Raw genomic sequence first — 26107 nt, forward strand, 5'->3', positions numbered from 1 at the left:
CCACGTCTTTGCCTGGTACTGGTACAGCGGTAAGGTTGGTGGGGGTTAATTGAGAGGTTAACAGGGTTGCTGATGTATGCCAAAGGTCAAGGATTGGCGCTGCCCAGCAGAGAGGTGTGTGTCCTGCGTGACCCTGAGAGAGCGTTGGGTGGCTGCGTTTCTGTGTTACGGATGCGTTGGCAACGTGAGGGCCATTCTAATTCCATTAGTAATGGAAGCTGCAGACGCAGAAATGATTCAATTAGAGCAGGAAGCAGAAACACAAATCGCCTTCTGAACATCTTTCTTTAGTAGCGTTAACCATACGATCATCAGAAGCATGTACACAACAGGCCAGGTGTGCTGCTCTGTCGAAATTTGATAAGAAGAAAATGGGTAAAAATGTAAGTGACTAATGAAGTGTAATGTAAAAACAACTGAACACAAACATTTTTAAAACTTTTTTTAACAAAATAGTAAGGCCTTGCCTTCATTAATGCATACACTGCAAACCAGCATCTAATGAAAATGGCTTGTGTCTAAATCCTCCCAGCACCTTTTCCACCATGTAGAGTGAATGTCAAAACACACACACAATACGTTTTGAGCCAATCTGGCTAAACAACACGTTACTACAGACCCTAAAATATTGGCTCCAGTTACGCTTGTTCTTGTAATGTCTCCTTAAAAATAAATGTACAATTAATTCACTTGTCCAATCATTAACACAAACACTGAAACTTACTAATACTTAAGAAAAAAAAAATTACATATCCTTTTTAATAGATTTTTGTGGCTATGAAGAAAGGAACTGGATTCAACAGGTGAGAGTATGCACTCTGGAAATTACATACATTATACTACTGTCAGCTTGTTGATTTAAAAAAAAATCTTCTAGAAGAGAAAAGCACACATATAATTACAATATTGCTGTAAAATCAGAAAACTTAACACAAAGCAGTGCATTAATTGCCATGATTTATTTCCCAACAATGTATGCAGTCACGTTATGCAAAGTATAAAATAATTTTGCTTTGGAATGGAAAAAGGTAATTAGCTGTAATGCAACATACTAGAATATGAAAAGCATTCACATTTAGACTGAATCATTCTCCCCTTGATGCCCCATGCATCTATTCCAGTGGGAACCTTTGGAATGAACTGAAACAATATGAGATTTTAAGATATACTTTATAATACATTGCATTCCAAGTGCACTATGTCGTAGAAGTAAAAGTTTACAGTTGAGAGACAGACCATATTAAAAGTCTGAAAAATCCATAAAACCATTTGTTACTGGACATAATCTGAAAATCACAGATTATTGTATAATTGTTGGTATTTTTAGGAGAGTACACTTAATCTCAGGTTTCTGTGATTTATTCCATTCTTCACAATTTCTAGTTTTACAGTTTTAGATTTAGCAAAATGAAACGATTGGTCTGTGCAAAATCTAAATGCAGAATGTAATAGATAGAATAGAATAGATGCAGGTCTCACATTAGCACTAAATAGTTAATTCACATAAATCAGATAAAAAGAGACGTTTAAACTCCATAAAAACATTTAAACCCTGCATTCTCTTACAAAATCCCAGTCAGCTGTCACAATGTGTTCTAATACATCCAGTAGATATGTTCTATGCTTTGTCAGAAAATAAAAATACAAAAATGAAAAACCAAATCAGAACTTGCTGTATTACAAATGATAATCAGCTACTTCTAATTTATTTATTTTAAAAGCTATGCAATAGAACTTTAGCAACAGATGCATTTTTCTTTCATTTTGACTTTTGTCTAAATCGTTAGCAACTTTGCGAAGGAGAGCAGAATCCTCTAGATACTGGAATCAGTAAAGTCATTTTTTTTTGTTGTCATTGTTTTAGTGATCCCGTATCCAGTAATAACAATTATCAACATGAGAAAACATAATGAGGAGCTTCATAAAGTCTCTGAGGCCATTACAAAGCAGTCAGGGTATATAAGAGCTCCAAATTGTTCTTTCGATTCTTGGCTGTCTTACAGTGCACAATGATCAAAATCCATAATTCACACACATTGTAAAAAAAAAAAAAAAAGTAATTAGCACAAAAATGTTCATGTCATGAGGAAAATGAACGTGTCTTTTACTTGGGAGAATCTACTTCTCCCAAACATCAGATGTGCTCTGGTTAGACGGTGCAGTTACAACTATATGAACCAAAAATCTGAGGAGAAAGTAGAACTTTTATTTGTGGAAGAAAGATGTTGGAATGTGAGAATGCAGCAGGTGAGGCATCTGGACAGACTGAGAACATCATTCTTTTCTAAAAAGAAAATAAGCATGAGTTAGCATAACATGGCACGAGACATTAAATGTGTGCTGTAGGCATCTTTGCTGTATACAATGACATCATGTATCTGCTACAAGTCTTTGCCTGGCCACCATGGTGAGGGGGCCTTGGGGAGATGATTTCCTTGGCAGGAAAGGTAGTGCGATACATGCATATCTAGACGGAATCATACTTTCACACACACACACACACACACACACACACACACACTTCTCCCAAGGGTGTACACAGAAGCTGAAGCCCAGTGGCGCTGTGCGTCAGGACTCTTATGTAGGGAAGCAGATGCCGCAGCACTCCATGCAGATCTCCAGGCAGTCGGAAGACTCGCAGCAGGCATCCATGATGCCACAGTCCATGTCGCACGGGCAGTTGCAGTCGTCGCCCAGGTCGTCTGCGCAGCAGCAGCAGCAGCAGGCCTCTGAGGTGCAGGTCCCGCAGGACGCCTGGGCCACTACCATGTTGCACAGCGTGAGGAACTCACAGAAGAGGCAGGCCAGGATGCAGTGGACGCAGCAGTCTGAGCCGCCACAGTGCAACAAGGCAGTAAAAAACAACAAAGTGCTAAACGTGAGACCGCTAGCCACAGGAAAAAAAAAACGAGTGATTTCAAATACGTGTGTGTGAGTGAGTATGAGTCAGACTAGAGAAAGTGATGGAAACATTCAGGAAATTCAGAAGCGCCCAGTGCCACTTTTGGGGTTGATTAGTAGAGTTCAGTGAAATGGACACATTATCATGCAGACACACACAGGGCGGGAACGCGGAAAGCTGATTAGCGACGTCCGAAAGACTTCTCACGGGCAAATTGCGGCACTAATGCCGGTGTTTCTCTCATCACTGATTAACATTTAACCTACGTCTGAGACCAGTCCGCGTGGCGCCTCAGCACGGGGCCAAATTACGGTTGTTTTCGCATTCAGCTGTTGCTGTTTGACTTTTGCTCCATGTAATATTCAAATTAATCTTAAGGAAAAGAAGGAAGGAAAACAAAACAACATGAGCTACGGAAGCAGCCCTAATTATAAAAAAAAACTACATTTAAAAATTTTAATAACATTCACAATTTTTTTTTAAGATTACATTTATGCTTATAGACATGAACTGAAGCGATTCTAACAATTCTGAAAAAATAATATTGGTCATCCAAAAAACAATTATGTAATAATTAAAACAGGGTTGAGGGGATATAAAGTACAGGCCAAAGGTCTGGACACACCTTCTCATTCAATGTGTTGTCTTTATTTTCATGACCATTTACATTGGTAGATTCTCACTGAAGGCATCAAAACTATGAATGAATACATGAGGAGTTATGTACTTAACAAAAAGTGGAGACCTGGCCTCCACAGTCACCGGACCTGAACCCAGTCGAGATGGTTTGGGGTGAGCTGGACCACAGAGTGAAGGCAAAGGGGCCAACAAGTGCTAAACACCTCTGGGAACTCCTTCAAGACTGTTGGAAAAGCATTTCAGGTGACGACCTCTTGAAGCTCATCGAGAGAATGCCAAGAGTGTGCAAAACAGTAATCAGAGCAAAGAGTGGCTATTTTGAAGAAACTAGAATGTAAAGGGTCATGAAAATAAAGAACACACATTGAATGAGAAGGTGTGTCCAATCTTTTGACCTGTACTGTATTTGATAGGTAATCCAGGGCTGACCAGAGGAGGATTGGGGTGGTAGTAGCCTAGAGGGTAACACACTCGCCTATGAACCAGAAGACCCAGGTTCGAATCCCACTTACTACCATTGTGTCCCTGAGCAAGACACTTAACCCTAAGTTGCTCCAGGGGGACTGTCCCTGTAACTACTGACTGTAAGTCGATCTGGATAAGGGCATCTGATAAATGCTGTAAATGTAAATGTAAATGGATTGCTTTTGGTTCCTCTCAAGGCTTCTTCCCTTGCCACTGCCACCTTTGGCTTGCTCACTAGTGATCTTGCGCATTGTTCTACTGTGAGCTGCCTTGTGCCAATGTACATTGTGAAAAAGACACTATACAAATAAAAACTGACTGAAATTGATTGGTCAAATGGGTCAAAACTCCAGTCCAGACATTGTTCATATTGTAAATGACTGGTAGCTAGAAATGGCTGTTATTGATGGAATATCTGCATAAATTTAGAATAACCCATTATTAGTTCAATGGAATTCTGTGTACATCAACCCAAATGTGTTTTCTTTAAAAGCTTAATTCATTATTAGTACAGCTGAAAATAGCACTGATTAAAGAAGCAATATAACTCACCAAATTCAAACTAGTATTCAAATGATTGCTTTTTCTATTCAAAACGACTTTATGTTTTTTCATGGAACTTTAGTACCATTCACAATTTGCAGTGGACTGATCATTGTAAGCTTACTAGGTAAAGTAGGGGTTAAAGTGAGAAGCACAGAAGTTACTGTAAGCATGCTGAGGCAACCATGCACAGACTCTGAAACCTCTAACCAAGGTTATTTCTGCAACCAGTTAATAATGCTTTGTGGCATTCTGTGCCACTGAGTACTGCCATGGGTGTGAGAACAAGACACGCAGAGAAAGAAAATATCATTACAAGCAGCGCATCTGCATAACTTTCATCTGCCCATCCGAAGCTGTCAGAGCAGGAGCAGAGGGTTGTAGGTTTAACGCTGCTAAATTCTCATGTTTGGTTAATCAAAGTTGTATATATATTTAAATATTTCAGACACCAAAGCTGACCAGCAGTAAGAATGCCAACATAAAACAATAAGTGTTGTATGTAGTCCTTGAATTTCATTACTGGTAATGATATTGCATTGTAAATGATAATAAACTTGAAACAATTGATGTTTTTATACACAATAAAGGGAACACAAAAATAAGACATTCTAGATCTGAATTAATGAAATATTCTTATTAAATATTTAGTTGATTACGCTGACAACAAAATCACACAAATTATCAATGGAAATCAAATTCATCAGCCCATGGAGGTCTGGATTTGGAGTCACAATCAAAATTAAAGTGTAAATACACACTACAGGCTGATCCAACTTTGATGTAATATCATTAAAACAAGTCAAAATGAGGCTCAGTAGTGTGTGTGGCCTCCATGTGCCTGTGTGGTCAAGCTCCTGATGAGGTGGCGGATGGTCTCCTGAGGGATCTGGACTAAAGTATCCGCCAACTCATGGACAGTCTGTGATGTAAGGTGGTGTTGGTGGATGGACCAGGAAATGATGTCCCAGACATGCTCAACTGGATTCAGGTCTGGGGAACGGGTGAGCCAGTCCATAACATCAATGCCTTCATCTTGCAGGAACTGCTGACATGCTCCAGCCACATGAGGTCTAGCATCATCTTGCATTAGGAGGAACCCAGGGCCAACCGCACCAGCATATGGTCTCACAAGGGGTCTGAGGATCTCATCTCAGTACCTAAAGGCAGTCAGGCTACATCTGGAGAGCACATGGAGGCCAGTGCAACCCCCCACACCCACTGACCCACTGTCAACCAGTCATGCTGGAGGATGTTGCAGACAGCAGAACATTCTTCACAGCATCTTCAGACTGTCCACATGCTCAGTGTGAACCTGCTTTCATCTGTAAAGAGTACAGGGCGCCAGTGGCGAATTTGCCAATATTAGGGTTCTCTGGCAAATGCCAAATGTGCTTGGGCTGTGGAGTCTGTTCTGACCATTTGAGCAGACACATGCACATTTGTGGCCTGCTGGAGGTCGTTTTGCAAGGTTCTGACAGTGCTCCTCCAGTTCCTCCTTGCACAAAGGCGTAGGTAGCGGTCCTGCTGCTGGGTTGTTGGCCTCCTACAGCCTCCTCCATGTACTGGCCTGTCTCCTGGTAGCGCCTCCTTGCTCTGGACACTATGCTGACAGCCACAGCTCGCACTGATGTGCCATCCTGGATGAGCTGCACTACCTGAGCTACTTGTCTGGGTTGTCTTGCTAATTGCCTATAATTTCCACCTGTTGTCTATTCCATGTGCACAACAGCATCTGAAATTGATTGTCAATCAGTTTGATTTCAAGTGTGACATTGTGTTGCTTAAGTGTTCCCTTTATTCTTTTTAGCAGCGTATGACCAATTGCATTTTATAATTTGAGTTTCCCAAACAATACAGGAAGGTATAGTAATTAATTGTTCTACAAAATGTACTTCTCTGGTCCATCTACACAAACACAATAAATGAAAATATCTGAATGTAGAAAGAGGTCCCTGTTTCTATTTTGGTATTATTCACTTGGATATATAATTCTTCAGCAGAGATGAGCCTGAATCCAAAGGAATGAAAGAGACAGGCTCGAACTTAGCAGGTAGGCAGGAGTGACATCGCCTCAGCAGGCATTCTCACATACTCTTCTTTCTGATGTCAGACATTCTGGAAGATACCCAGATTCTGCCCATGCCAAAAACAGCACAAACACCCTGAAGGAAATGACTCCAGACCATCTGGAACAGTCCAAAAGTGCTAATTGTCAAAATGGGTATAATATAGAATGTTCAGGGTGTGCAGCATGCAGTATTATTTGACATTTGACTCTTGGTTCAATAAAAGTGTGAATAATTCAAGATGCTAATAATAGATTAGAATTTACGGAAGTTAGGATAATTCATTCAAACGATGAACATTTCATATTAAGTAAATAATATATATTTGGCTGTTTTTTGCCACATTTTAACTAATTAATCATGACATAAAGCTTCCTAATTAATCACAAGATTAAAGCTTCCAGTAATGCATATTTTAAACTATGATAGAGACAATTGCGCAAAAGAGGCTAAGATGAGGAGGGACCATTTTGTATTGTATAAACTGGAAATTAAATTTATTGAAATAATGTAGGTTTTCGCATAGTTCAGCAACTAAAGCCTTATTCAAATAAAAATTTTAATCCAGTTTTGTCTGATTTCCTCTGCCTGATTTGGTTCTAAAACTCTCCATCTTTATGCAGGATTTGTCTCTGGCTAGGACATATTTTGCATCCTGATTATAGGTCAGCCCAGCATAGGGAGTAAAACACAGCTGCATTAAATGTGTTAATTTACTTTAACATATTAACATTTGAATATAAACTGCAGTGATTAAGGTCGCTTTTGACAAGAATGACTACACGCAAACAGAAAAGGTTGCTGCTGGGTAGTTACCTGGACCTGTAGTTCCCTCTCTTTTCATATAGTTAACTAACCAGCGCGCACAATAAAACATGTTCCATTCAAAAAGCATGAGAATTATAGAACTCAAGATAAAGATCGGGAAACAAGAGCTGCACAGTGCAGCGCTGAAGCTGCTGAGGTGGCCTGACTGCATTGCACTGCACTGACAGAAGGTGTCTGAGGCTATTCTTGCACAACTGATAAATGCATTCTTCAGTCATGAACGAATGTGATATTGTTAATGTGGAAATGGGCCTAGCGAGCAGACACAAACACAAACACAAAAGCTCAAAGGGCTTGCTGTTATCACAGCTTCTTATTAGCGCCAAAGAACACGAGCTAAGAACACAAGCGCCAGAATCCCCTGAGCGAAGTTCTTGTAAAAGGCTTTATTCTTCTTGTTTTCAGGGGTTGTTTAGGAGCTAATTTCACAGGCAAACAGATTATGGTAATCCATGTAAACATTAAAACACAACAGCTTGCCGTTTTCCAGTGGGAAATAAATACTTAAGAGGGAGCATATTGATTCACAGCACAATCCTACAAATAAACCAACACAAAGGGCGTAATGAGGGGGGCCTTATTAGAGACTGGGTTTTTTATTTATATATTATTTATTTTTTGTTCTTTTTCTTAGTCAATAAAGACAGAGAAAACATGACGCCATTAAAGAAGGTGGAGAGCTATTAAATCAGCTGGATTGTGACATCTTTAGTAACATGTAAAGTGGATCGTAACACTTAAAATAAAAAAGCTGGTAAGATTTTTTCAAATAAAACACACTCTTGCTTTGCAAAGTGCTATAATTTGCTGAATTCACGAGGAAAAAAGTGAATCATTATTGAAACACCGGGGAAAGGAAATCATATAAACTTCGTTTACATTGTCTCAGGTTCCGCATCTGGTCTCCGGGGATGAAAGAGAGAAATAGCGTAGAGCGCTGAGGAGGTGGAGGTGTGGGATTCGCCGCCACCGAGAGGCACGGTTAATGAGGGGACGCTGCTAGGTGGGTGTGGGGAGGAGGGAAGGAGCTCCATGCTGTGATGGGGTTGACACTTGGTGGGCACCCTGCTCTCCTATGCCTTGTTAAGAGGTCGCACCTTGGTGACCATTACTAATGCGCCACCCGTCACCTTCATTACTGCACCCCACTCATCATCACACCTGACAAAGAGCCCTCTTCCAAAGTTTTAAAGACTTTTTTTTTCCCTTTTGCCTTTGTGGTGAGGAAAAAACAACGGAACGGATGTGTTAGAAGTTGCCCTGCTTTTTTATTGTTATATGCACCAATGAAAACCCATGCAGTATTAACATGTTAAAACACTCAGGGAGGGGAATGGGGTTTAACAGGAAAAGCAACACAGAGGCACATGTTAGTCTTTCAAGAAGTGGTAGTGTGTGTTTGCATATGAAGCGTAAACACACACAGAGGGGTGAGAATAAGCATTTTTTGATGAAATGAAGACAAATGAAAAGGTATTGAAGGTATGAAATGTGAAAGATAGTGACCTATTGTTTTTTTCATCTGTAACAATTCATATCAAGCTTTGGAAATGTTACTTACAGCTGTCTGCATCTTAACCCTCATTTTAATTTTTGTATGTGAACTTCTATCTATATATAATGTTGAGTATAGACATCTTTACATCCCAATCAGGCAAATCAAGTCTTTCTTTTGGTAAAACCCAATGATGCTACAATAAATGTAAAAAGCATCAGACTAAACCAATTAATAGTCCATATTAAATAATATAATAATATTTAACAAGAAGGGTCAACAGTAAACAAAATATATAATTAAAGTATAAAATCCATAGCAGTAATTCTCAAACTTTTCTTTGTTTCCTTGTCCTCCAGCCTAAACTTGTCTAGTTTTTAGCATTGTTGTACTTCATGTTTTTTGAGTCTTTTTGAAAGCCTTTGACAAATGGTGGTCTCCTTAGTACCGGACCTGTCTGTACATGTACAGGTGTGTGTGTGTATACTCACCTTCGGGAGAAGAGTCATGCTTATGGGACCCAGCAGAGCTGCCCTTGCTCTTCCTGCTGCTGTCGCTGCTGACGGACAGGCTGGAGCGAAGCTTCCTCTGCATTTTGTGGGAGACTGGAGAAGGGTGGTGCCTCCTGGGCTCAGACACCTGTGCGCTGTGTGTCTTGACAGTGACCCCTGGCCTTACGCCTCCGTGGCCGTTGCTCAGAGGGGTGGAGAGGCCATTCTGGTGCCTGGCAGCGTCCCCCTCGGCTGAGGCACTTGGCAGAGGCAAAGACTGAGGCTGAGCTAGACAGGGAAAAAGCCAATCTTTTTAGAAATAGGGTTTCTTTTATTTCTTGGTTATCGACTTTCACTTTCTTCAGATATTTCATTTTTTGAGAAGCTTAATTTCTCTCTGCAGGAGTGCCTGATAATGTGAAATGATCACAAGGACAAATAATTTTCTATTTACAGATTTAATCTTGGTAAGATACGACTAGAAAAATACCCATGCATGTCAAGAGATAAGTCCAGTGAAATGGGCAGTGGTGGCCTAGCGGGTAAGAAAGCAGACCCATAATTGGAAGGTTGCTGGTTCAAATCGCAAGTGTTGTGTACACCGTGTGATGTGCTGCAGTGTTTCACAATGACATTTCATGACACACAATGACAATCACTTCACTTTGGCAAGAAGCCAAAATTCCTCCAGAACCACAGCCTACCCAGTTCACTCCTGTATGCTGGGTTTAAACCAGTGTTACCCCGACCTGCAGCCTGGGTTATCTTGTTAGTCAGGTGTGAAGTAACTGGCTAACAGGTAGAACAAAGGGTGAAAAACAGCACTTCCTCAGTCCTCAACAACGGAGAGGATGTGTCATTTAAACCAATGTCCAGCTAATGAATCGAATCAAAACTTATTGTGAATTGTTCATAGGTGCCTGGTCTTTAAATGTTTATATAAAATCTCTAGTAAATCTCCAACAGAACAGTGTATCTGGGGTCACATGGCATGGCTGTGGCCACTGATCACAGAAAATAATTGGGTGAATAATGAGGGTGGGGCGTAAATGAACCCCCACTGTCCTGGATTCAAACTAAAATAAAATGTGGATCTAAATCATCAAAATTTTCATACACGATTCCTGCTTCTGCCTTCTAAAGCGCACGGTCCTTCAGTCTTTCACGCACTCAGAGGTGTGTGCGAGTGTGTGTGTGTGTGTGTGTGTGTGTAAAAGACAGATGGAGAAAGAGCGAAAGACAGTTGTGAGGAGCTGATGACAAAAGTAAAGTGGAGCGGTGGCATTTTCCAGGGGAAGTCAGTCTCTGCCTGCTCAGCTCTACTGGGATCTGTGTAGCCCCTTCCATCTACATCAGGAAGAAATAAAAAAAAGCACCGCACTGTGACTTATTGCGATCCTCTGAATTATTCATCTCTTTTTCAGTACATTCACTCGTTCATTCGTTCTATTATTTTTTCACAACCTCTGCATTTTGCCCACCCGCACACCGAGGATGTGGCAGCAGCCCACGCGCCGGTAATCAGAGGCAAACTTTTCCCGACTGATCGCGTTGCCTTGATACACAATGTACCTGAACTTCCAAAGCAGATGTGTGAACACTCAAGTCTTTTCCCTTAAGTATGTGTGTGTCTGTGCAGGTGCATATGTGCAAATGCATGCGTGTGTGACCATGCACCAACAAGTACAATTATTATTAACAAGAGAGGGAGAAGAAAAAGAGAAACCGCTTTTTAACAACACGTCACCCAGGGAGGGCCCTGACAGGAATGTAAATGTGAAACAATGCAATTAAAAGCAGCCAACACTTGCCTCTGCAGCGGCCTGTCCACAGCCTAGAGCGCCGCTCCACAAACAAATACCCCCTCTCCAGGCCCACTCGCCTCAATTAAGCGGGAAGAGGTACGGAGGAGAATGTATTCATTGCACTTGAGCTTCTGACAATGAATGTGAATTCCGAGGCGGACAAATTGAGGGCTGAGCATTTTTTATATATATATATAAACAGGCGCTACTTCAGGCGGCCATGTATCAATTGGAGAGCCAATTGATACATACATGACTGAAATCATAGTGAATCCAACTTCAAATTTTCAGTTGGAATAGGTACTCTGAGCATGCGCCACAATTCCCTCTCTGCCCTGTGACACAGAAGTGACAGCGTCTTCCACTGGATAACACTGTAAGAATGAATTACAAAATGTTTGTAAAGCACATACATAAGTTCAGATCTTTGAAGTATGAGATGGTAGCAATTTGCCAAAAGATAAAAGGTTTGTTTGTTGTTTTGGTCTGCGATGTAATTGGTCTACCAATACTAATGAGCAAACTGATACCCATCGCGGTGGAGTTCGACAAACATCATTCAATAAATTGATATCCCTCCCATGCATGTATACTGGGATAAGAACAGTAGTGTGATTAAGTGGCTAAGTTGAACTGTAGCCATAACCAGTTCAACTGGGCATTGAAATACACTCTGTGTTGTCTTCCTAATTCCTGATTGTGTTAACCTAATGTTACATTTATTAAAGCAATTCCAATGTGCATTGTCCGTGCCAGGCCTTTATATTTGTATTTATGTTTCTGTACCTTGTTATAAACCCCTGTTTCCGTGAAGTCATGCAAATGTGTCCTGTTTTCCTGCCAAGCCACTGCAATCCATGTGACTTAATACTTCAGTGTTTTTCCTTTTATGCCCTGTTTTAAGAATCAGATGATATTTCATAATTTAACACAACAGTTGTGACATATTATGACCAGCGCTCAAGAGTGAGACCAATTTGCGAACTAATTTCTTAATGGTGCGACAAACAAATGGAGGCACCGGTGCAACCAGGTGTCCGGGGGAAAAATTCGCCATAAACTCCCTGTGGTTCACACATATTACATCCATGTTGTATTCTAAACCAATCGTAAAGGGCAGGGCCCACCTCTGATTGGCCATGCTCTAGATATTCCTTTACGTTTGTCTACATCTACATTTACAGCATTTATCAGACGCCCTTATCCAGAGCGACTTACAATCAGTATTACAGGGACAGTCTCCCTGGAGCAATTTAGGGTTAAGTGTCTTGCTCAGGGACACAATGGTAGTAAGTGGGATTCGAACCCGGGTCTTCTGGTTCATAGGCGAGTGTGTTACCCACTAGGCTACTACCACCCGTTTGAAATTGCGCATGCTGCAGTCAGACAGAGAGAGGGGCAAATAGCCCGGACCTGTCAGATAGACACAGTGGACGTAGCCACGGATTAGAACTTCAATCAGGCCTTAAAAGCTTGACCCGAGCCCGACAGGTACAGATTTCAAACCTGACATTATTTCGGTGGCGGATGTCGGCCCAAAATGCTCCACATTCATTACAAGTCATTAATACATTTTTCTTGGAATTTTTCATGCTCAAAGTTTTTTCCTACATGCCAGACTTTGGATGATTTTCTATGTGATGCACGGAACATTTTGAAACCACAAGTTACTTTATCCCCATAACTAGTGGCCTGAACAAATGTGACATGTATGCAGTACTTGTCGTGCTTTACTACTGGGTAGTTCAATATAAAGTTATGACAAAAGTCTTAATTGTTAAAAGGAACTTCCACAATAATTGCACCAAATATTTGGTGGGTGTATAATGGGTGTCAAAATTGTGGAAATACGTCAATAAAATAATGTTTATGTAATACCAATTGATGCAACTAAACTGTCCAAGATGGTGTGATTCATCGCACGTGATGTCCGGGGCACTATTCAATATAACATATTTAAACTGGACTTTGAATGTCTGGGTTATGATAATAATTTGCTTTGAATTTCATTGAAATTAGTAAAGATTAAAAGCAGAGAACACATTTTGTTGTGCAGTCATTGGAGCATGCACGTCAGTGCCTTAACTATACTGCCACAGGAACGGAATCAATTGGGCAAGTGTGATCAATTGGGTACTGACAGCGCGTCTTATGGGTGTGACAGAAAGTCCACTTCCAGTAGAATTATATCTGGTTATATCTGGTATACGTTTATGTTATATATTGATGTATCTGTAAAAGGTTTATTATACAACTTCCTGCTGCAGTGCCTTTGCTATGGACCCATGTTCCCCTTTCAAAAACAGTTTAAATTTACATTTAAATTTACTTTTCAAATTATATACTGCAATATATACCATATAACGTCTATAGTTAAACTTATATCGAAATATACATTTTATGCCATATTGCACAGCCTTAGTTTCACATTATCTGAGTACTTATCTTAAATATTGGAACAAGTAAAACCAGAATGTAATTGGCTAGCCTACGTTTCAAGGCCTCAGCATCCATTTTTGCATTAATCGAAATGCTCACCTGACTGCTCATTTACCGCCGAAGCCCGAGCCAGAGTAAAATAATAGGAAATAAGCAGCACCGTGCATCTATAATACACTTTACAAGTACTGGCCAAGTGTCGCCTCTGCTCTCTGCCTTTCAGCAGCAGGTAGCAGAAACAGATCATCAGGCCGAGACAATAATCAAGTTCAAGCCCTTAAAACACTTGCACTTTTAATTTAGATTTTCTTTTTATTTCATTTATCTGTTGTCTAGTTTCAGCTCAGTGAAACTCCTTTTCAGTATGTTACCTTTCTAGTAAAATTGTGCTTCAAATAAAGCAATAACATTGTTATGCACAATTTCCTTTAAGAAAATAAAATTTTGTGTCGAATATGGTGAATATGGTGATATAGATGTTGTCTATAACGTTACTGTACCATAGCTCTACAGAACATAATAAGTGTCCTGGCTAATGAACTGTGAATGGAGGAGCTGTCATCAAGGCATGTTTCATGCCTTGTCTAATATCAACACGAATTTCCGAGGTCAGCATTAAAAAGAGCTGGAATTTGTTTTGGACCTCGCCGAACGCAAGCATGCCAAATAAATTCAACTAGTTGGCTTTAAAATATCCATCTCTTTTAACAAGGAGGTCACCGACCGCTCCACAAACGACAAGCCCGTTGCAGTCTGGCCATGTAATTACCACTTCTTCTCAGCAAGAAAAAGTCAGGCCTTCAATTTGAAAAATATAAATAGTTATTAGAAAACCGCCACATTAAAAAGATCGTGGAGGACATAAGTACCGGTTCTGGAAAGCTCTGGGGGCGGGGGGTTTGGAGAGGTAACCAGTGCACTCGGTGAAACAGGTTGCATACCAAGAGGCTTACGAAACCCCAGAAGACGTTAGCATACTTGAAGAGCATCCAAGGGACATCGCCGAGTAAACCAGGCCACCCAAACGGACGAGCCTAGCCCGCAGAGGTAAATGGATAACCGCCGCAGCTTAAAATAATTACGAGATATTAGATGCAAGCATGTGCGGCAGGCCACAAAAACATGGGAAAAGGTGCGACCTGACAAGGCACGTTAACAACACGCCGTTTTTTTTTTTTTTTTACATTGAAATCTTATTTGAAATTGGTCTTCTAACTGCCGCCACACACGCTTCCAACACATCAACAACTGTTGAGAGTGTACATTTGTAGTTGAATAATACATGGTATTTCTTTGCACAGTCTGTCAAACACATCACACAGGAACCGGGGGTGAGTGGTTCTTGACTGTCTAAGCAGCATCCCAATTTGGTCCCCTGTATCTGACAGCCAGAAATATCCTGGGAGCATTTTTAAAAGGCCAGTGTTTGATGGATTCATGAAGAACACACAAATATAATTGCCATTTGTCACCGCTTCTTCGACGGATAGCCCACACAGGGACCTGGCACCAGTGCGCCTGGAGAGACACAGCTCCACTTCACTCTTTATGGAAAACTGCATATAAACACCCCCTCCTGCTTTTTTGTCACGGGGAGAGAGAGAAAAATAGGTCCATAGGAAGACTTTACAATTGCGCCCTAAAGACACCGACCGGGGATGCGATACAGAGCACGCTGCGAAAGGAATATGTATGAACGTCAAAACTGTGCCAAACATAATAAACAAAGACTGGACGGCCAGATGGACCAGACTCACAATTCTAATCTGTACATTTCCAACCATGTAAAAAGCTAAAGGAGAACTGTGTGACTGGGGGAAGAAAAATAAAATTGTAGGTCCCAGTATTTGCGGAGGCCCATTATGACACCCGTCATTCAGAATGTTGTGTAATTGTCACATCATGTCATCTAGCTAAACAAACTCTGTTTCGTATAAGTGAGACCTCAACAAGAGCGCCAACTTACAAGTTTTAAAATGACAAGCTGAAGCACCTCAAATTATGGAGCACATTTTATTAGTGGATGAATTGTCACTTCCTGCATCAAATATATTAGAAATAAAAATCGTAATAGCAATTTGAGAGGCATAAAGTTAATTTTTTAAAGAGTTATTGCATATTCTCATTTGTTGTTATCCCAAGGCTTTAAAAGACAAATATATATTTTTATATTGGAATGCTTCTTGGGGCCTACCCACCTTAGTGATTGAAATGCTAATTTGTAAATGTGCACTGACCTACCAGGAGAGTACCCATCATCTACCAAACAGCCTGGGGTGGCATTTCTCCTCCTCACAAACACCAATGCCATGGTGGTGCCTTCAATCCAAGGCATACGTATATATTTTTTTATTATTAGAAATCCCCATGTACATATTTATAGTAACAAAACCATGGGAATTATGTAGCATGGGGAAATAAAATGTGGAATGAATATTATTACAACGGCACCTGATTGAAAATTTCCTTCGGCACATCAAAGCTCATTTACCGTTTGACCTTCCAACTCTGTAGCAAGGACTTCCTTTATTGAGCATGAGGACAGGTCTGAAGAGAGCCGACGTGTTATAATTGTCATGCGCTGTCCTTTTGACAACCGGATAAAGCTCGCTATATACCATCCACGTGATCTACCTGCTTAACTTCCCTATTGAATTCCAAAAGCGAGGGAAACACTTAATTCCTGACAATAATTTCCTTTGTTAAATGTAGAAATAAAAAAGTTCCGGATAATTTGGTCACAGTAACATAGGTGCTTTTACATCAGCGTTAACTAGTTAGGACTTTTCAGTCTCACCGTCTGTCTCTGACTGCTGGACGGGGTAAATTGGCTTGTCTAAACTGGAATATGCAGACGAGAGTTTCGATTGACATGTCAAGTTTCAAAGTCCATTTATGCAGCTCTTCCATGGTGTGGTATCTCATTTGAGTGGAATGCTCAGCTTCACATCTTACTTCCGTCCCCTTCTTCACGTCCACCAATGAAGGGGCGGCAACAAATTACTCAGCTGTTTTCTTTTTTCTTTGTCACAGCACACTTTTAATCCTCTGTGACAATCATTTAAATTTGGCTCTTCAAATGTAACCTGCTGTAGAGATCTGACACTTGAGAGGGGCATTTAATATTCCGAGACACTCTCCCATTTCGCCCTCCCCTTCTCTTTCACTGTCTGATTCCTTCACTCCCCCCCCTTCCACTTGCTCTTGATAACAATGACAAGGAAAGATGGGTGTCTGGGATTTACTAATTTCAAATTTGGTAATTTGACTGCTGATTAAGTGGGAAAAAATAACCCCTTTCGGACCCTGTTCTCCTTAATTACATTTTACAGTGGAGAAGGCAACTTGAAAGACAAGGGTGTGGCTTTTTTTTTTTTTTTAAACCTGAACCTTTCAGGACTCACTCATCAATTATCCTTCGATTTCAAAATGGAACGTTCTCTGTGATTAATTTGTCATTAAAAACCCCAATGAGACCCCAATTCCTTCTGATACGGAACGTCAAGGAAAATCACTGGCATTGTGCTTCAGACAGAAGGCCAATTCTTAAGTCACAACTATGTTGTGCCATGCTAATTTGAAAGGTATTAATGTAGCATAACACGTTTAAAATGGCTGTTCTCAGATAAAAAAAAAATTACTCTTCTGTCTGAGCCTGTGTCCAACACATTCCACCTTAAGGGAATGTTTTCTCTTTTTTATTGCATTACTTCCCAGGAAGAATGCAATAAAAAGACGAAAAATTCTCTTCCACATGTCCATTGTGCATGCTTGAAACGCAGCTACCGCAGCTTTTCTATAAACGACCTATAATAACGTGAGTCAGAGAAGGACCGGCGAGAGCTGCCAGACTCCATGCTCCGAAGGTACTCCACCCTCTCTCCTGACGACCCAACAACAAAAACTCAGCGACACAGATGTGAAAAAAAGAAGGGGGGCTGTATTCTCGGTTTCTGTTACGTCCGTGAGTCACCGCTTCCAGCGATTTCTAAAATCTCACGCCGCGCTGAAGTTCCACAGGAAATGCATTCGCTTGCAAAGTGGGCTATAGAAAAAAGTTTGAGGAGCACACAATCTGTTGGACGCATTACAAGCAGGCCAAAGGAAAAAAGGACAAAGGTTCGCGTTTTTCTACATCCACAGAAAAAAAAAAAAAAGCACAAGGGTCAGGCGGAGAGTCCATAAAAAAATAGCAGAAAAAAAAAGGTATCCTCAGACAATGTTCCTTTATTTGCTCAGTCTCAATTTTAGCATTAACAAGAACTAATGGGACAGCTGCGGGTCAATGTTCTTTGTCTCTGGGACGCCAATCAAGACCTTAAGCCTGCAGAATCAGTCCAGGGCTGGAAAGTTGCCCCGTCTGCTTCTGAGTGGCTTCTTAAACAGGGGAGACGGCCGTATCGATTTTAGCTGGGGGAGGTTGTGGGAGCGCAGATGGGGGGTGTCGGGGGGTTGCCGTCCACGGCCGAGTCTGAACGGAGCCGGCCCTCCGGTCCCCAGTCACCCTCCAGTGATCGGAAGACCTGACAGAATGACCTACCAGCGAGGCGGTGAACCTGCAAACACGCTGGGGCCAAAAGGGAGGGTCTCTCAACCTCGCCAGAGAGCTCGGTAATAGAAAAGGGGTTTAACCTTAATGTTGGAGCCAAAACCCTGTTAGAGGCCAAGTAATCCCCTCTGCTCTAGTCTCATTTGAAGTAGCCCCCCCCCCCACACACAACCCCCCTGAAACTTTCTCCTGTTATGTGCTGGTTTGAGATGCCACCAACAGGGCTTCAGACTGGCAAATATCCTTTTTAAAAAGCATATTTTTAATATGCGGAATATATACATATTTGTTTGTTGTTTGTTTGTTTATTTCTTTATTTTCCGTGAAATTCGGAAAACAAACTACACCGTTGGAGGAAAAAACCACATGTGCAAATCTCGCAACCAGTATCATACTCGGCAGCACTGGAAACACTGATTAAAAAGGACAGCAGCCCCCTGTATATCTACATCAAGACACCGCACAAATAATTATAGCAGAGGTAGCGCTACAATGGCCATCTTAATCAACCCCTGCGTGAGCATTTCACCCTATTTATACTGTTTCTGCTTCCATGACCTGCTGATGAAGTAATCACTCCATCGCAGACCTTGTCAGAACAAAATATGAACCAGGAAAACTGTTAGGAGAAAAATATTTTTAAATGCAAGAAGATGCTGCTTTCATGAAATAGGCCTTTTCCTTTATGCATTTTCTGATATTTGCATCATGACTTTAAGAGAGAGGAAACAATAGGAATGACTGACAGCTCTCAAGCACACTACTTCCTCATTCTTAAACCCTCCTCCTGCCAATACACGAGGGGAGAGTAACACAAAGGTCCTCCTCCACTTCCCTCTGATCTCTACACAACTAATACCCTCGTGCATGGGGAAGTCAGCATAACACGCCATCTCAAACACACAAATAAATCATCAGCACTTTAACTGAAGTGACATTACTGCACACACTTCCTCAGTTACAGAGATACATCCTCCTAAATCTGGCCTGTTTCTCGATTCTGTTGCTGAGGGCATCCTGGATGCTCTCACACCAGCGGCCATGTTTGTGTTCTGTAGGTGAACTGTACTGTAGAAGCTCGACTGAATAATGCAAGTTTTTCCACAGTGTCAACTGCATGGTGTCGTTACTTTTTGCCTGCTTTGTCTGTTTTGATCATTTGATCTCCATACCCCCCCCATATATATACACACACACACACACACACAGAGAGAGAAAGAGAGATTGTAGCTAGGGTCAAGGAGGCATAATAATATCAGTAATATAAATGAGTGCAAGAATGTGATCTGACCTGCATCTCAAAAGAATCATCTAGCAAAGAAGAACCGCCTGTACTGCTATTAAACAAATACCCATCCACCTTTAGAGGTGTCACACCTTCAGCCAACCCCCCCAAAAAAAAGGCCAATACGCAAGAGATGCGTGAAGAACTCTAAGGACTCGACAGCAAAGGCCAAGTTAGTGCTCTTCCTTTTCAAGGCGAAACGCTACGACTATCTGACCTTAATGTTTCGCTTCAGAATTTCCACCAAGATAAAAAAAAAATGCACATTCTTCAGAAAGTCCTTCTACATCCACGAGAGCACTTAGTAAGTATGTGACATCCAGTGAATAATGCGGTGATTAAGAACATAAACTGCCGCTTGGGTCACAGCGATTTATTTTAGATTTGCCCGTTTGCCGGAATTAATGGCTTCTAGCAAACCACGAGTGTTTAAGAGGTCAGAATGAGGATGCGTTCCTCCTCTTTACCATACCCATTACATGCCTTTTTATTTAGATTTCCAATGATTCACTGATCATTGCGGCCCTCTTTACTTGCCAGTGCGGTCCGAGAGCATCTGCTACATAACTGCGCACATCGGCTTATCTAAAGTGTCACACCAACATAAACTGAAGATAAAATCACACTATGAGACACGTGGCAACAGTTTGGGTCTGATTTTCATGTCTAGTACATGGTGGGGGTCTAATCAAGAATGGACCCCTTTGCAAGATGGTGTATAATTATTTCTGACATACGGAAGATAAAATTGATTTCGTGCGACCCACTTCCTCGTTCTGGACGGTTCCCTGTTTTCTTCACCCATAATACACCTTGTTCATGGGCCCTTGGTGGACATCACAAACGTGACCTCTCTTACACGCAGACAGCTCTTCAGCGCTTTCATTCAACTATTCTGAATTTAGACATTCTCGAATGTTCTAAAGCACCTCTCTTAATTGGGGTATGAGGGCATGTGCATAATTTCCCCACAGTTTTTATACAATGGGGTTTTATCTGATTGGTGGGTGTAGCATCTCACCATCTCATCATCCCTCACCTTTTACAACCTTTGGTTTTCATCATGACAAGAGTGCCAAGAGTCTTGAACCTTTCTCAAATGGAGTTTAACTGGAGTGACTGGCAGGGAACGCGAGCTCATCAGGTGAGATGACAAGTATCAGAAAACATACCGACGGAGCCGTGTAACGCTACAAAAAGGTGCATTAGCCGGTCGAGCCGGATGTCTCTGCGTGTAAACAGGCAACCGGCGGCGTGTCAGGAAAACCAGAAAACCAACACAAAAAAAAAAAAAACGAATTCCCTGGCAGCAGTGGCGTGCATGGAAGCAATCAGGCGCTGTTAGCGTCAGCAGACACCAGATCTTCCCGGGCGGGTAGGTTAGGAAAAAGAACAGAAACTTGTCAGTGGGGTCTTTCCGCAGACAACTGCAAGTCGCCGAGCACTGGCAGACATGAGTGATGCCGCTTTTGAGAACGAGGGAGAAAAAGAGCAGGGCTATTGTTGCTTACAAGTTCTTACAATGGAGGGAAAATGCGGGAGATTATTATAAGGCGTGACGATTATTTTCCACTTAATAAAAAAACTCATGGTGAGAAGTTGTTTCTGCCGTTACCTCGTGCCAACACAAAAGCCCTTCTGTGAAAACAGATGTTAGCTGCTCTCTTCGACAAGTTTCTCTCATCGGCTCGTCCCATCCAGGTACAAGTGTTCTATTTTACAGAACCCGGCTCAAAGCCGCGTACCATGTCCGTCACACATCGGGTAAGGTGGCTTTCGAATTCAGCGACTCCAAATCTCGGCGCTCTGTCCCTAAGCCAGGCCACTCAAGGCCAAACCACTCTGGGCTTTGTTCCCTCGTACTACGCTCAGCTGAGAGCCATTGGCAGGGGAACCAGAAGACATTGCCATTATTATCCAATATTACCCCCACACGCTATTTGGGTCCGCCAAACAAGTGCTTCTGACGTAGAGGAGGATAAAAAGATGGGTGCAACGGGTTGGTAAACATGCAGGTCCACCTGAAGATCGCCACGAAAAGCTGTGCTTCTGTTCCTGAGAGGCGCGAATCTCTGCTCAGAAGTGAGAGACACGTTGAAAACTTTAAAAGCCCAATTACGGCTACAGCAAATGGTGTCAAAAGTGCTGGAAATAGCGGAATTGCCTCAACATTTTTACCTGATTAAAGCACGCTTAAAATGGTCTAAACCCATTCACGAAGGAGACAGACATTTGTAGATTAAGACAGAAACTTTTCTTTCCTCTCATCAAAGGAATTGTCAAGGATGCTGACAAAATACCCTGATTTCTCCCAGGTTTCCACGTTTGCACTGATCCCAAATGTCGACGGGCTTCTGAGTGCCAAATGACGTATCTTCTGAAGCTTACTGTCAATTCCAATTTCTCAGGTAGATTTATTAAAACCAGCACATCATGAATGACCCTGTATGCAACCATGTATGTGTATGTATATTTAAACTGATGCGCCCTAACATTATGACCACCTGCCTAGTATAGGGTTGGTCCATCATTTGGCACCTGTTGAGGCACGAGCCCCACTGGACCTCTGAAGGTATGCTGTGGTTTTTCAGTGTGGCGGGGTGCATTATCCTGCTGACAGATAGCTAGGTATGGCAGAAATGAACAACAACGCTAAAATGGCCAGAAACATTTTCGGGCTTTTACAAACATGGCACATGCCCTTCGTAGCGGAACGGAATTCCATTTTTGCGGAAGCACCAGATTCACATAAACATCAACACTTACTTCTTACAAGGGTATCACCGGCCTGCCTCTCCCCAGACACGTGATGCTGTCCTTCACTGGTGCGCTCTTCTGGAGAAGAAATTCTGGTATTTTCTGTGGCACCCGGTGATTCATTGTTGCATGTGTCTGTATATCAGACACACAGAAATGGGCTCATATACAGATATTAATGTAGCATGCTATACGCTTATAAGTACACAATTCCTAACTAAATATTAACAAAGAAACATAGACATGTTAACTAAATGAATGTTTAACACACATTCAATACATACAACAAACTAATGAATTTCATACAACATCGTATAGAATGGTTGATACACAGTTACTTCCCAGGTAACAAGCCCATATGGGGCAGTGGTGGCCTAGCAGTTAAGGAATCAGAAGGTTTCCGGGTGACTCTTGCTCCTCATCTGGGTTCTTGGGTTCATATTAAGATGGGGTTGATATGGACCACCTGATGGTACCTGTGTACCACCAATATGGGCTTGTTACATGAGTTACATGAGTCTCTCTTTAACGCTAATTAGTGTCAGTTTTACAGACTTTACACTTAAAGTGTTAAAATGTAACTCTGTGCTGTGTTAATATCTAAAAGTTTAAAGTCCTCATAACTTATTATTTGGACCTGTTTTTTCAATGCGTTTTCAAAAAAATGTAAGACAGGAAGATTTATTTCAGTGTGCACCTCCATGCATTTTTTTGAGGAGTCACCTTTAACACTGTCCCACATACAGTCCCTGTCCTGCTTGTTGCACTGCAGTTCTTTGAAATCAAATATCTAACCATATATATATGAGTGCTTGTGTGTGTGTGTGTGTATAATGACATTAATAATTTGAACTGTATTGAATCAAACAAACCAACCCGCAAAAAGTCAGCAAGACTCAACAGAACAGCAGATGAAGTATAAGCTACTTCTATTTTGCAGATAAAGCATATTCCACTTTGGCGAACAGACCCACACTAGTGTGGGTGGACCAGGTGAAGCTCAGGCCAGATTTCTGGATCTCATTTTCTCTCTCTAGTCTGCTCCCGGATGTGTGATACCTGCCAGATTTTTTTTTCTCAACCACAAAGACAGCATTCATCAAAATCGAAAAAAGCATGCAAGCAAAAAAAACAAAAAAAAAAAACATCTCATAGTCCAAACTGGCCTTTAAATGTTTAAAAAGGCACAGGCATTGTTTACCGCATCCAGAGACAAATGACTCTCCATCTGTCTGTATGTTTGTGAGCAATTGTTTGGTTTTTCGGCCGACATGTCAAGCCAACAGAAAACCAGGTGGACCTTTTATAAAAGTCAAGCCTCAAAGCGAAAACAATTGCCACTGACCTCTGCCTATCGCCTTGAAGGAAAAAAAAAAAAAGAACAGAAATATGATCTTCTTTTTTTGCGATTATCGGCGAGGCCCTGTAACCCTTGGTTGTTTCTGATTGAGGAAATGAATGAAGAATGGGCCGGTAATTACATTTTTTACTCCCACACAAAGACTATCATTTCACATCTTAAAGCCGCCGCTTTGCTCCCAGCGCCCCGCGAACGGGCAAGATGGATATGGTATAGTCCCCTTAGATACAGAGATGGATATGGCTTCATCATGTCCACAGGCTGATATATGGAAAACCTTTATTCCTACTGCGACTCCCTGAATCAATGCACACTTTCAGAGCCGGCCGTGTGTGTGATGCATCGCAGTATTTAGTGATTACAGTTTGAAATAAATTAGGTCTATTCTCTGAACATAACACAGTCCCCAGAGAGGGGGAATTCAGTCTTAACTGTGATGCTTTGAAGGTCCATTTGCCACCATCCCTCTGATTGCTTACTTTGTCCTACTTTGCTATTTTTTGACAGTGCCGTAATGATGCTTGGTATAAATAGGACGCTTGACGCTTCACTGCTTGCTTTTGAAAAAAAAAAATGGGGCCAAGGCTTATTTTACATGCGATAATCTTAAAGGCAACTAGAAAACTTAATTAAAAACTGTAATAGGCGGCTTAGAGTCACCGCGGCAGTCTTTGACAGAGGAATAATGAAAACAGTACCATGTCTGCTGCAATAAAAACAACAAAACACAATAAGAAAAACCCCAATGGAAAAAGTAACAACGTGAAATGGGTGGGATTTCTGATTGAAACACACACAATACTCTTTTTAAAAATGTTTCGTCCACTAAATTGACATGAATTTCATAAATAAAAAAATCCAGTCCTGCATCGTCTGTGTAAAAATGACTATGATCATGATAATACCATTAGAACACGCTCTTGCAGTGACCTCAGTGACCGAAAAAACACAGTTGCACAATGCAAAGAAGCCATGACAGTGTCCTTCTTCACAGGAGTCCAGTATCTGGAGCATCAGCTTCATGGATATTTCGAACTTGTTCTTGTTTATTTTTGTGAGATAAATATATAATTTTTTTTGGTGTAGGGTGTGAAAAGTCTCACCGGTAGTCTTGTCCAGAAGACCGCATGTCTCCCCTTGAGAGTCAGTCTTTGGCCCTGCGGGCCCTTCCTGAGGCGAGACTGTCACCGCGGACATGAGACAGTCGCCAGCTGGGACACGTACGCAGCGGGAAAAACGAACACGCTCCCCGACTTATCGCCCGTGGGTCCTGCTGCGTGGAAATAAATATTCACACAAACAAGCAGTGTTACTTTTTGCCATGAAAGTAACTCTAGGGAAAGATGCTAGGCTAGCAACCATTAAAACAAACGTAGCTCAGAAGTGACGTCACCGCGCAAGACGTCCTTAAAACTTTTTTTTTTCAATGGAAAACGGATTTTTCTCCCTCGCGGAAGTCTACAACGCTTGAAAACGGGAATTAAAACGCCGAAACAATCACTTTCCAGTCTGTCGCCGGCCCCGTCGGAGCTGTGAAAAGATCCCGTAGGAACGAGCAGGAACCGATAACGGGTCAGCACCTTTCGAACATGTCGCCCTCCCGCCTTCAGCGCCGACTTCTCCCCATCCTCTCACCCCGGGGCGACCGAAGCTCCACGCGGAAAGAAGAAGAACCCGGAGGCGGAGGGGAAAGTACCGTTAGGTGCGGGACAGGGGGGAAAGGGCGACGTCGGGCTCCTCTCGAGTCGCTTCTGTGCAGAAACTCCGAGGCTGAGACATTTTTCATCACATCCGGATTCCAGCGCTGCCAGCTGCGGGCTGAGCTTCGGCCGAGGAGGAGAGGCGGTGGTGGGGGGGAGAAAGCGCGCAAACTCGCCACTTTTTCTCCGGAGAATACAGACGGTGCTGTGCTGGTTTATTTCGAGGTCAAGGTCAGGTCTGCTGATGCGTGGGGAAGAATAAGACTCTGTTCCACTGTCACCTTTTTATATATTGTTACGTAACTCCCACTCGTTTATTGGCAGTTTTCACATTGCAGAGTGAACGAAACTAAGCACACGTGAGGGAATGTAGAAAAAGGAATGAACTGAGCAAAAAGTTTCATATTTGAAGAACAAAATGTGTCTGCTGCTTTTAAACCACCCCCTTTGCTCAGCGGCACCTTGGCGGATCAGGATTCGAACCGGCAACCTTCTGATTACCGGGCCGTTTCCTTATCCACTAGGCCACCACTTTTTTGACTCTTTGCTTTGATAACAGCACGTCACCCTCTTGGTTCCTCTCAGTTTGGCAATGGGGACGGCTTTCCATCAGCTCCGACACGGGTTCAGCACTTGTTGCTGTTGTGCATGTTAATGACCATGGAGAATGGCTCATATAGCTGGTTCCAGAGATACATTCTCGAAAATATTCCCTGTTATAGTCTCCATAGCCTCCATAGAGTAGGTGTGTCCCAACTTTTGACCATTATATTATTCTAT

At 41.9% G+C, this 26107-nt stretch overlaps 1 protein-coding gene across 6 annotated transcripts; it reads right to left on the minus strand.

The window, feature by feature from the left end:
* Positions 1–427: 427 nt before the first annotated feature.
* mdfic (MyoD family inhibitor domain containing) lies at positions 428–25473 on the minus strand. Of its 6 annotated transcripts, none has more exons than XM_028955467.1 (5): positions 25324–25473; positions 24731–24900; positions 22277–22402; positions 9433–9720; positions 428–2828 (listed from the first exon to the last, which is right to left on the minus strand). In XM_028955467.1, exons 2-5 carry the CDS (start codon positions 24822–24824, stop codon positions 2578–2580), a joined length of 759 nt encoding a protein of 252 aa, XP_028811300.1. In that variant the 5' UTR covers positions 24825–24900; positions 25324–25473; the 3' UTR covers positions 428–2577. The 6 variants fall into 6 exon arrangements, with proteins under 6 accessions (XP_028811300.1, XP_028811301.1, XP_028811299.1 ...); XM_028955468.1 differs by having other exon boundaries at positions 24731–24897; positions 25208–25468; XM_028955466.1 differs by having other exon boundaries at positions 25208–25467.
* Between the last annotated feature and the right edge of the window lie 634 nt (positions 25474–26107).

Source organism: Denticeps clupeoides, chromosome 15, assembly GCF_900700375.1.
Source record: "Denticeps clupeoides chromosome 15, fDenClu1.1, whole genome shotgun sequence".
Classification (NCBI taxonomy): Eukaryota; Metazoa; Chordata; class Actinopteri; order Clupeiformes; family Denticipitidae; genus Denticeps; species Denticeps clupeoides.

Excerpts from the sequence above, each read along its gene's own strand:
- mdfic (XM_028955467.1), bottom strand. The coding sequence starts at position 24,824 with ATGTCCGCGGTGACAGTCTCGCCTCAGGAAGGGCCCGCAGGGCCAAAG. Across the intron at positions 22,403-24,730 it reads TCTTCTGGACAAGACTACCG|ACACATGCAACAATGAATCA; the intron begins GTGAGACTTTTC and ends TCTGATATACAG. Across the intron at positions 2,829-9,432 it reads GCATGACTCTTCTCCCGAAG|ACTGCTGCGTCCACTGCATC; the intron begins GTGAGTATACAC and ends GTGGCGGCTCAG.